Source organism: Pristiophorus japonicus, chromosome 3 (genome assembly GCF_044704955.1).
Source record: "Pristiophorus japonicus isolate sPriJap1 chromosome 3, sPriJap1.hap1, whole genome shotgun sequence".
In the NCBI taxonomy this organism is placed as follows: Eukaryota; Metazoa; Chordata; class Chondrichthyes; family Pristiophoridae; genus Pristiophorus; species Pristiophorus japonicus.
Window position 1 is genome coordinate 18698451 of NC_091979.1, and position 12538 is coordinate 18710988.

A 12538-nucleotide genomic window follows, 5' to 3' on the forward strand; every position below is an offset into this window, starting at 1 on the left:
CACTCGGTCCCTTCATTTAAGCCATTAATATAGATTGTAAATAGCTGAGGCCCCAGCACTGATCCTTGCGGCACCCCACTAGTTACAGCCTGCCGATCTGAAAATGACCCATTTATCCCTACTCTGTTTTCTGTTCGTTAACCAATTATTTATCCATGTTAATACATTGCCCCCAACCCCATGAGTCTTTATCTTGCTCAACAAACTTTTATGTGGCCTTATCGAATGCCTTTTGCAAATCCATATACTACATCCACTGGTTCCCCTTTATCTACCCTGCTAGTTACATCCTTAAAACACGAATAAATGTGTCAAATGTTTCATAAAACCATGTATAAACCAAAAGCTGTAAAGCGCTTTGGGACACTGAGGTGAAAGACGCTATATAAATGCAAGTCTTTCGTTCGTTCTCAATTGCAGCCTGAAAGAGCAGAGCAGGTTTTCACTCACCATGGATATTAGAAAAAGATCAGATGAGGAGATCTGTTGCAGGTACTCAGGATTTCGGTGTCGCAGCCGTTCAATGTAGACAAGAGCGAGCATCATCGCACAAGGCGAGATACAGGCCTCCCTGTGGAAAAAACAGATTTGTGTGTGTGAGCTGATAATCTTGTGCATTAGGTGGTGATTGGGGATGGAAGGGAGAGATACGAGGATAGATTGAGGGACTACTTTAAATTACATGGATTTTTCCAATATCACTGGTAAAATTTCAGTCAGTATAGTCAATGGCCATTTTTTACTCAAGATTTTTCGCAGCACAGTAATGCCCCAGACTTGTAAACTGAAGTGCCTTTAGCAAAGCTAGAAAGTTGATTTATATAGGGCCCTGGTGAGACCACACCTGGAGTATTGTGTACAATTTTGGTCTCCTTACCTATACTTGCCATAGAGGGAGTACAACAAAGGTTCACCAGACTGATTCCTGGGATGGGGGGATTGTCCTATGAGGAAAGATTGAGGAGACTAGGCCTATATTCTCTAGATTCTAGAAGAATGAGAGGTGATCTCATTGAAACATGCAAAATTCTTAAGAGCTTGACAGGGTAGATGCAGGGAGGATGTTTCCTCTGGTTGAGGAGTCTAGAATCAGGGGTCACAGTCTCAGAATAAGGGGTCGGCCATTTAGGACTGAGATGAGGAGAAACTTCTTCACTCAGAGGGTGGTGAATCTTTGGAAATCGCTACTTCAGAAGGCTGTGGAGGCTCAGTTTTTGAGCATATTCACGTCAGTGGTCGATAGATTTTTGGATACTAAGGGAGTCAAGGGATATGGGGATAGTGCAGGCAAGTGGAGTTGAGGTGGAAGATCAGCCATGAGCTCATTGAATGGCGGAGCAGGCTCGAGGGGCCGAATGGCCTACTCCTGCTTTTAATTCTTATGTTCAAAGAGAAGCCCACCACTACCCCTTGGGGCAACCAGGGATGGGCACTAATGTGGTGTTACTACAACACATACATCCCAGAAACAAGTAAAATTTTAAATAAATAAACCTATTAACTAGTCTGGGAAGAGACATACTTCCCAGCCTTACCAACTGTGAAGTACCCCCTCCGGCCTGTTATCCCTACATCTCCAACCTTCATTTCTTCTTTCTATTAAAGTTCTTGTGCCAAAAGATGTGGCTCAACTCTCTTCAGAATTTGGTTATAGCTTAAGTTAACTTGTACAAGGACAAAATTGTATCCTTCGTTAAAAAAAATACATCGTATAAGACTTTAGTCAGGCTGCACTTGGAATTTTGGTCTCCTCACATGGTGGGTGATGTTGAAAGCTTTGGAAAGGGTGCGGGGGGGGAGGAGGGGGGGGTGGGGGGAAAGAGGCCACAAGACTAATTCCCAAGTTAAAGCATCTTAGTTATCAGATAGGCTAAAAGAGTTGGGACTTCACACTTTAGAGAAGCGTAGAGTTAAGGCGATCTGATTGAGGATTATAAGGAGGGAATAGATTGCGTTCCAGTTGAGTTTGTTCCAATTAAATAGGTTTGGGAGGACCAGGGGTCACAAATTTAAGTTGTACAAAGCCAGGTTTAGTTAGAATCAGGAGGTGGCTCTTTTCCCAGAGAATAGTGGACCTCCTGGAACTGGCTACCATCTCGAGCAGTGGATGCTGAATTCCTTCAAGCAAGAGCTGGGCCTCTTTCTGGGCGGAGATCACCTCTTACAGAAGGGTAGGTACTGCAGGGAATTCAGGCCCAGAGTGATCTCCTGGACTAGTTTCGATCGCCTCGTTGGGTCGGTGAGGAACTTCCCAGATTTTTTCCCCCAAATTGGTCTGAGTTTTTAAAAAAAATCTGTTTTTTCGCCTCTCCCGGGAGATCACATGGTCTCGGGTGGGGTGGAGAGTGATGACATTGTGATTCACAAGGTTCCACGATTGCGTGGGGCAGGCTCAATGGATCGGAGGGCCTTTGCCTGTCCCATCATTGCTTGTACTATTGGGCAGCGTGGCAGCCTGGCCCAGCAGGCTGAGCGGCCCCCGGCCTGCGAGCACCATCGGAGCAGGCCAGGGAGCGGAAGGAGCAGCGTGGCGGAGTACCACTCCAGGGAGCAGCACGTGCTGGAGCAGGAGAGCAACGGCAGTGAAAAGGGACATCACCAAGATCCAGGTCGGTAATTGGAGCGTGGGCAGATACAGCAAGAGCGGCGAGGTCAGGGCAAAGGAGTGACGAGAGATTGTAGAGGGATGTGATCGGGGCCCAGGAGAGGCAAGGGCCCAGGGTAACACGGGCCAGCCCACAGTGTGATAAGTGCACGAACTAGGTCCGTGCAGCAGAGCCGGTCTCCAGTCATCTTGGTTAATCCTTGCTACTGGACCAAGACCGAGCTCTGTCAAACCCGTGTGGTGGCTGGTGTGCAACGGCCACCACACGTTAAAAAAATCCAGCACAGGCATCTTCCAACCTTCAGGATGTAGTTTGGGACCTGAAATATTAGGTCCTTCATTAAGTTATCCTCGATTTGAGGGACTGCCTATGATGATGACGACAACATAAGAAATAGGAGCAGGAGTGGGCCATTTGGCCCTTCAAGCCTGCTGCGCCATTCAATAAAATCATGGCCAATCCGATCATGGACTCAGGTCTACTTCCCTGCTGCTCCCCATAACCCCTTATCGGTTAATAAACTGTCTATCTCTGACTTAAATGTATTCAATGTCCCAGCTTCCACAGCTCTGAGGCAGCGAATTTCACAGATTTACAACCCTCAGAAGAGATTTCTCCTCATCTCAGTTTTAAATGAGCGGCCCCTTATTCTAAGATCATGCCCTCTAGTTCTAGTCTCCCCTATCAATGGAAACATCCTCTCTGCATTCACCTAGTCCAGCCCCCTCATAATCTCTTATGTTTCGATAAGATCGCCTCTCATACTTCTGAATTCCAGGTGTGGCCTCACCAATACCCTGTATAACTATAGCAAGACTTCCCTGCTTTTATACTCCATCCCCTTTGCAATAAAGGCCAAGATACCATTGGCCTTCCTGATCACTTGCTGTACCTGCATACTATCCTTTTCTGTTTCATGCAGGGTGAGCAAGTGTTCAGGGGAGCTGATGAATATAAAAAATATTCGCTGTTTAAAAAAAGCAAGCGATTTTTTCTCAGCAGTGATCTTGGGTTTGTACTCCAGCCTCAACTGACCACTGATTCGCCTGCTGTCGCTGGGTGACTGTGGGCAGCTCTGGTGTTGAGGGCTGATAGCATGGAGCTCTATGCTGGGAGGAACAGATACGAGCAAGACTCGGCCCATCTTGCACCAGGAATGGGAATGGATCCCCAATTCAGTACGGTGTCCAGTTCTGTGCACTCAGACACCAGGGAGGCAATCGAGCACTGGAGGCAGAGAAGAGCCATGAAGCCTGTTGCCAGTCTTCGAGGCCTCAGTTATGGGAAAGGACTGGGCAAACTTGGGCCAGAAATTTCCTTACACGCAATGATCGACACTGCAACAAAGGCATTTTAGGCTCTTTCTGGGTGGGTGAGCAGAGAGGAGTCATTTACCCTCCCCCATCTTGCAAATTATGTGAATGTCAACATTTTTAAAAAGAGTTAGGAAAATAAATTCTACTTATCAGCATCAGTGCAATACGAGGTCCTTGGTACTGGGAACAATCCTAGATAACATCACAATGCCCACCAATATAAACAATTCCCAACTATTATCATGTAATGAGAGGGGATTAATTAGCAATCTTCTTGTGCGAGACCCCTTAGGGAAGAGTGACCGTAATATGGTGGAATTCTACATGAGGATGTAGAATGAAACAGTTAATTCAGAGACCATGGTCCAGAACTTAAAGAAGGGTAACTTTGAAGGTATGAGGCGTGAATTGGCTAGGATAGATTGGCGAATGATACTTAAGGGGTTGACAGTGGATGGGCAATGGCAGACATTTAGAGACTGCATGGATGAACTACAACAATTGTACATCCCTGTCTGGCATAAAAATAAAAAAGGGAAGGTGGTTCAACCGTGGCTATCAAGGGAAATCAGGGATAGTATTAAAGCCAAGGAAGTGGCATACAAATTGGCCAGAAATAGCAGCGAACCCGGGGAATGGGAGAAATTTAGAACTCAGCAGAGGAGGACAAAGGGTTTGATTAGGGCAGGGAAAATAGAGTACGAAAGGAAGCTTGCAGGGAACATTAAGGCGGACTGCAAAAGCTTCGATAGATATGTAAAGAGAAAAAGGTTAGTAAAGACAAACATAGGTCCCCTACAGTCAGAATCAGGGGGAAGTCATAACGGAGAATAAAGAAATGGCAGACCAATTGAACAAGTACTTTGGTTCGGTATTCACTAAAGAGGACACAAACAAAAAGGGGTCAGAGGGTCTAGTTAGGAGGAGTAACTGAGGGAAATCTTTATTAGTTGGGAAATTGTGTTGGGAGTTGATGGGATTGAAGGCCGATAAATCCCCATGGCCTGATGGACTGCAGCCCAGAGTACTTAAGGTGGCCACCTTGGAAATAGCGGATGCATTGACAGTCATTTTCCAACATTCCATAGACTCTGGATCAGTTCCTATGGAGTGGAGGGTAGCCAATGTAACCCCACTTTTTAAAAAAGGAGGGAGAGAGAAAACAGGGAATTATAGACCGGTCAGCCTACATCAGTAGTGGGTAAAATGATGGAATCAATTATTAGGATGTCATAGCAGTGCATTTGGAAAGAGGTGACATGATAGGTGCAAGTCAGCATGGATTTGTAAAAGGGAAATCAATCATGCTTGACAAATGTTCTGGAATTCTTTGAGGATGTTTCCAGTAGAGTGGACAAGGGAGAACTAGTTGATGTGGTGTATTTGGACTTTCAGAAGGCTTTCGACAAGGTCTCATACAAGAGATTAATGTGCAAAGTTAAAGCACATGGGATTGGGGGTAGTGTGCTGACGTGGATTGAGAACTGGTTGCAGACAGGAAGCAAAGAGTAGGAGTAAATGGGTACTTTTCAGAATGGCAGGCAGTGGGGTACCGCAATGTTCTGTGCTGGGGCCTCAGCTGTTTACACTGTACATTAATGATTTAGACGAGGGGATTAAATGTAGTATCTCCAAATTTGCAGATGACACTAAGTTGGGTGGCGGTGTGAGCTGCGAGGAGGATGCTATGAGGCTGCAGAGTGACTTGGATAGGTTAGGTGAGTGGGCAAATGCATGGCAGATGAAATATAATGTGGATAAATGTGAGGTTATCCACTTTGGTGGTAAAAACAGAGAGACAGACTATTATCTGAATGGTGACAGATTAGGAAAAGGGGAGGTGCAACGAGACCTGGGTGTCATGGTACATCAGTCATTGAAGGTTGGCATGCAGGTACAGCAGGCGGTTAAGAAAGCAAATGGCATGTTGGCCTTCATAGCGAGGGGATTAGAGTACAGGGGCAGGGCCTTGGTGAGGCCACACCTGGTGTATTGAGTACAGTTTTGGTCTCTTAACTTGAGGAAGGACATTCTTGCTATTGAGGGAGTGCAGCAAAGGTTCACCAGACTGATTCCCGGGATGGCGGGACTGATATATGAAGAAAGACTGGATCAACTGGGCTTGTATTCACTGGAGTTCAGAAGAATGAGAGGGGATCTCATAGAAATGTTTAAAATTCTGACGGGTTTAGACAGGTTAGATGCAGGAAGAATGTTCCCAATGTTGGGGAAGTCCAGAACCAGGGGTCACAGTATAAGGATAAGGGGTAAGCCATTTAGGACCGAGATGAAGAGAAACTTCTTCACCCAGAGAGTGGTGAACCTGTGGAATTCTCTACCACAGAAAGTTGTTGAGGCCAATTCACTAAATATATTCAAAAAGGAGTTGGATGTAGTCCTTACTACTAGGGGGATCAAGGGGTATGGCGAGAAAGCAGGAATGGGGTACTGAAGTTGCATGTTCAGCCATGAACTCATTGAATGGCAGTGCAGGCTCGAAGGGCCAAATGGCCTACTCCTGCACCTAGTTTCTATGTTGCCAAGGGCAGCTGGCGCATGGGAACACTACCAACCTCCAACTTCCCTCCAAGTCACACACCATTCTGAATTGGAAATATATCACCGTTCCTTCACTGTCGCTGGGTCAAAATCCCAGAACTCTTCTCCCCTGAAAAAAACTGGGAGCACCTTCACCCACGAACCTAGCGGTTCCAGGCGGCAGCTCACCACCATCTTCTCAAGGAAAATTAGCGACATGCACATCCCAAGAATAACTACAAAAAGAGGCTCTGAGATGATAGTATTTCCTATGGTGTGGCACTGTGCAATAGAACAAGGGTCATTCATGTCCCCCGGCCCCACAACATACAATGACTTTATTAATGCAGGGGTCATTGACATGAGTGATCCTGATCACTATATCCGTATCTCCAGCTCTGAGTGAGGGAATTCAAGGGCCTACTTGCTTGTTGCAGTTTTGACAGCCAATCCAGCGGACATGCAACTGACTCAAAAGCAACCGAGGCAAATTAGGATTTTAGGAGAAAATATTTACAAGGGATTGAAAAGGAAAGAAAAAGATGACAAGGCTGTATTGAACAAACACTGCAATACTTATCACAATTAATGAGTGTTGGAGAGCGAGTGCAATGGTTATTGGTAACTCGTGCAGTTCACAGGCTCAGCTCAAAACAGTTCACTAACAGCCTGCACCAAATGCAGCGTGCCTCTCCCACCCTCCACCCCCACGTAATATTTAAACTTACCTCGCCACGTGAGCTGCATATTTCTTCCGCAGTTTTCTGATTGGACTTGGTGCTGATTTCTGAAGCAGTTCGACTGCAATGTCTGAAAGAGACAAGATTTTTGAATTATGTCATTGCCTGGAAACTTCACAAAGCACACCCAACAGGTTGGTGTGCTTTAAGAGCTTATTAATAACATGGCTGGTGGAGGCAACGCCATTTTGTTTGCAGCCGTGCTGTTTGAGACATTATGAGGGCACCAATGCGACCTTTATAAATACCACCTCTGCAAGATCCTGCAAATCCCCTGGGAGGACAGACGCACCAACGTCAGTGGTCTCGCTCAGGCCAACATCCCCAGCATCGAAGCACTGACCACACTCGACCAGCTCCGCTGGGCGGGCCACACTGTTCGCATGCCCGACACAAGACTCCCAAAGCAAATGCTCTACTCGGAACTCCTACGCGGCAAGTGAGCCCCAGGTGGGCAGAGGAAACGTTACAAGGACACCCTCAAAGCCTCCTTGATAAAGTGCAACATCCCCACCGACACCTGGGAGTCCCTGGCCAGAGACCGCCCTAAGTGGAGGAAGAGCATCCGGGAGGGCGCTGAGCACCTCGAGTCTCGTCGCCGAGAGCATGCAGAAAGCAGCGCAGACAGCAGAAGGCGCATGCGGCAAACCAGACTCCCCACCCACCTTTTCCCTCAACCACTGTCTGTCCCACCTGTGACAGACTGTAATTCCCGTATTGGACTGTACAGTCACCTGAGAACTCACTTTGAGTGGAAGCAAGTCTTCCTCGATTTTGAGGGACTGGCTATGATGATGATCCCTCTGAGGACTAGCCAAGTTGCCTGTTTTAGTTTATGCCAAAAAAAACATAAATGGGAATTATTGGATCCTGTGAATAAATGTAGATATTTTGTGCAGCGCGAGCCTGATTGTAACAGTGAGACGCTCAGGCCGAGGGGCTCCAGGATTGACCCCTGTTATGTGTCGAGTTCACTGATCTCAGTCCGAGCTGTCGGTAAGGATGGCCCCCGCCTCTGGGCCAAGGAGAGTGAATTATCACTCGGGATTCCTGCTCCTCGTCCCCATCCAGTGACCACTACTGTAGAGGACACTCGCAGATGTGGCAAGAGGTCAGGAATATAGAAACATAGAAAATAGGTGCAGGAGTAGACCATTCGACCTTCGAGCCTGCACCGCCATTCAATAAGATCATGGCTGATCATTCACCTCAGTACCCCTTCCCTGCTTTCTCTCCATACCCCTTGATCCCTTTAGCCATAAGGGTCATATCTAACTCCCTCTTGAATATATCCAATGAACTGGCATCAACAACTTTCTGCGGTAGGGAATTCCACAGGTTAACAACTCTGAGTGAAGAAGTTTCTCCTCATCTCAGTCCTAAATGGCTTACACGTTATCCTTAGACTGTGTCGCCTGGTTCTGGACTTCCCCAACATCTGGAACATTTTTCCTGCATCTAACCTGTCCAGTCCCGTCAGAATTTTATATGTTTAAATGCTGCTGGTTAAAGAGGAAATTAATGCAATAGTAAGGAGTTAAACTAACATGGCAGGGGTTGGGAACCTATGCAGGGAGGCAGAGGGAAATAAAATGGAGGCAGAAGCAAAAGATAGAAAGGAGAATAGCAAAAGTGGAGGGCACAGAAATCCAAGGCAAAAAACAAAAATAAAAAGGGCCACATTACAGCAAAATTCTAAAGGGACAAAGAATGTTAAAAAGAAAAGCCTGAAGGCTCTGTGCCTCCATGCGAGGAGTATTCGTAATAAGGTGGATGAATTAACTGCGCAGGCAGCTATTAACGATTGATATAATTGGGATTACGGAGACATGGCTCCAGGGTGACCAAGGCTGGGAACTCAACATCCAGGGGTATTCAACATTCAGGAAGGATAGACAGAAAGGAAAAGGAGGTGGAGTAGCGTTACTGGTTAAAGAGGAAACTAACGCAATAAGAAAAAAGGACATTAGCCTGGATGATGTGGAATCTGTATGGGTAGAGCTGCGGACTACCAAAGGGCAGAAAACGCTAGTGGGAGTTGTGTACAGACCACCAAACAGTAGTCGTGAGGTTGTGGATGGCATCAAACAAGAAATTAGGGATGTGTGCAATAAAGGTACAGCAGTTATCATGGGCGACTTCAATCTACATATCGATTGGGCTATCCAAGCTTGCATCAATGTGGTGGAGGAGAATTTCCTGGAGTGTATTAGAGATGGCTTTCTGGACCAATATGTCGAGGAACCAACTGGAGAGCTGGCCATCCTAGATTGGGTGATGTGTAATGAGAAGCAACTAATTAGAAATCTTGTTGTGCAAGGCCCCTTGGGGAAGAATGACCATAATATGGTAGAATTCTTTATTGAGATGGAGAGTGACACAGTTAATTCGGAAACTAGGGTCCTGAACTTAAAGAAAGGTAACTTCGACGGTATGAGACATGAATTGACTGGCAAAGGATACTTAAAGGGTTGACGGTGGATAAACAATGGCAAACATTTAAAGATCATATGGCTGAACTTCAACAATTGTTCACCCCTGTCTGGAGTAAAAATAAAGCGGGGAAGGTGGCTCAACCGTGGCTAACAAGGGAAATTAAGGATAGTGTTAAAACCAAGGAAGAGGCATATAAATTGGCTAGAAAAAGCAACAAACCTGAGGACTGGGAGAAATTTAGAATTCAACAGAGGAGGACTAAGGGTTTAATTAAGAGGAGGAAAATAGAGTACGAGAGGAAGCTTGCAGGGAACATAAAAACTGACTGCAAAAGCTTCTATAAATATGTGAAGAGAAAAAGATTCATGAAGACAAACGTAGGTCCCTTGCAGTCGGATTCGGTAAATTTATAATGGGGAACAAAGAAATGGCAGACCAATTGAACAAATACTTTGGTTCTGTCTTAACGAAGGAAGACACAAATAACCTTCCGAATGTACTAGGGGACAGTGGGTCTAGTGAGAAGGAGGAACTGAAGGATATCCTTATAAAGCGGGAAATTGATGGGATTGAAGGCCGATAAATCCCCAGGGCCTGATAGTCTGCATCCCAGAGTACTTAAGGAAGTGGCCCTAGAAATAGTGGATGCATTGGTGATCATTTACCAACAGTCTATCGACTCTGGATCTGTTCCTATGGACTGGAGGGTAGCTAATGTAACACCACTTTTTAAAAAAGGAGGGAGAGAAAATGGGTAATTATAGATGGTTAGCCTGACATCAGTAGTGGGGAAAATGTTGGAATCAATCATTAAGGATGAAATAGCAGCGCATTTGGAAAGTAGTGACAGGATCGGTCCAAGTCAGCCTGGATTTATGAAAGGGAAATCATGCTTGACAAATCTTCTGGAATTTTTTGAGGATGTAACTAGCAGAGTGGACAAGGGAGAACCAGTTGATGTGATGTATTTGGACTTTCAAAAGGCTTTTGACAAGGTCCCACACAAGAGATTGGTGTGCAAAATCAAAGCACGTTATTGGGGGTAATGTACTGATGTGGATAGAGAACTGGTTGGCAGACAGGAAGCAGAGAGTCGGGATAAACGGGTCCTTTTCAGAATGGCAGGCAGTGACTAGTGGAGTGTCGCAGGGCTCAGTGCTGGGACCCCAACTCTTTACAATATATATTAACGATTTGGATGAAGGAATTGAGTGTAATATCTCCAAGTTTGCAGATGACACTAAACTGGGTGGCGGTGTGAGCTGTGAGGAGGATGCGAAGAGGCTGCAGGGTGACTAAGACAGGTTAGGTGAGTGGGCAAATGCATGGCAGATGCAGTATAATGTGGATAAATGTGAGGTTATCCATTTTGGGGACAAAAACACAGACAGATTATCTGAATGGTGGCAGATTAGGAAAAGGGGAGTTGCAATGAAACTTGGGTGTCATGGTTCATCAGTCATTGAAAGTTGGCATGCAGGTACAGCAGGCGGCAAATGGTATGTTGGCCTTCATAGCGAGGGTATTTGAATATAGGAGCAGGGAGGTCTTACTGCAGTTGTACAGGGCCTTGGTGAGGCCTCACCTGGAGTATTGTGTCGAGTTTTGGTCTCCTAATCTGAGGAAGGACGTTCTTGCTATTGAGAGTGCAGCGAAGGTTCACCAGACTGATTCCAGGGATGGTTGGACTGACATATGAAGAAAGACAGGATCAACTTGGCCTTTATTCACTGGAGTTTAGAAGGATGAGGGGATCTCATAGAAACGTATAAGATTCTGACGGGACTGGACAGGTTAGATGCGGGAAGAATGTTCCTGATGTTGGGGAAGTCCAGAACCATTGGACATAGTCATAGGATAAGGGGTAGGCCATTTTAGGACCAAGATGAGGAGAAACTTCTTCACTCAGAGTGTTGTTAACTTGTGGAATTCCCTGCCGCAGAGAGTTGTTGATGCCAGTCCATTGGATACATTCAAGTGGGAGTTAGATATGGCCCTTATGGCTAAAGAGATCAAGGGGTATGGAGAGAAAGCAGGAAAGGGGTACTGAGGGAATGATCAGCCATGATCTTATTGAATGGTGGTGCAGACTCGAAGGGCCGAATGGCCTACTCCTGCACCTATTTTCTATGTTTCTATGAGATCCCCTCTCATCTTTCTGAACTCCAGTGAATACAGGCCCAGTCGATCCAGTCTCTCCTCATATGTCAGTCCTGCCATCCTGGAAATCAGTCTGGTGAACCTTCGCTGCACTCCCTCAATAGCAAGAATGTCCTTCCTCAGATTAGGAGACCAAAACTCAACACAATATTCCAGGTGAGGCCTCACCAAGGCCCTGTACAACTGCAGTCGTACCTCCGTGCTCCTATACTCAAATCACCTAGCTGTGAAGGCCAACATATCCATTGCCTTCTTCACCACCTGCTGTACCTGCATGCCAACTTTCAATGACTGATGTACCATGACACCCAGGTCTCGTTGCACCTCCCCTTTTCCTAATCTGTCACCATTCAGATAATATTCTGCCTTCGTGTTTTTGCCCCCAAAGTGGATAGCCTCACATTTATCCACATTATACTGCATCTGCCATGCATTTGCCCACTCACCTAAACTGGCCAAGTCACCCTGCAGCCTATTAGCGTCCTCCTCACAGCTCACACTGCCATCCAGTTTAGTGTCATCTGCAAACTTGGAGATATTACACTCAATTCCTTCATTTAAATCATTGATCTATATTGTAAATAGCTGGGGTCCCAGCACTGAGCCCTGCGGCACCACACTAGTCACTGCCTACCATTCTGAAAAGGACCCGTTTTTCCCGACTCTCTGCTTCCTGTCTGCCAACCAGTTCTCTATCCACGTCACTACAGTAGCCCCAATACCATGTGCTTTCATTTTGCAC

At 46.0% G+C, this 12538-nt stretch overlaps 1 protein-coding gene across 1 annotated transcript in view; it reads right to left on the minus strand.

Annotated features, from left to right (window-relative positions):
• The window catches only part of cnppd1 (cyclin Pas1/PHO80 domain containing 1), a 74110-nt gene that overhangs the window by 26826 nt on the left and 34746 nt on the right, over window positions 1-12538 (minus strand). The window contains exons 3-4 of the mRNA XM_070875238.1: window positions 7189-7270; window positions 451-571 (exon numbers count right to left, since the gene is read on the minus strand). Coding sequence (XP_070731339.1) covers window positions 451-571; window positions 7189-7270 — 203 coding nt within the window. The remainder of the gene's footprint in view (window positions 1-450; window positions 572-7188; window positions 7271-12538) is intronic.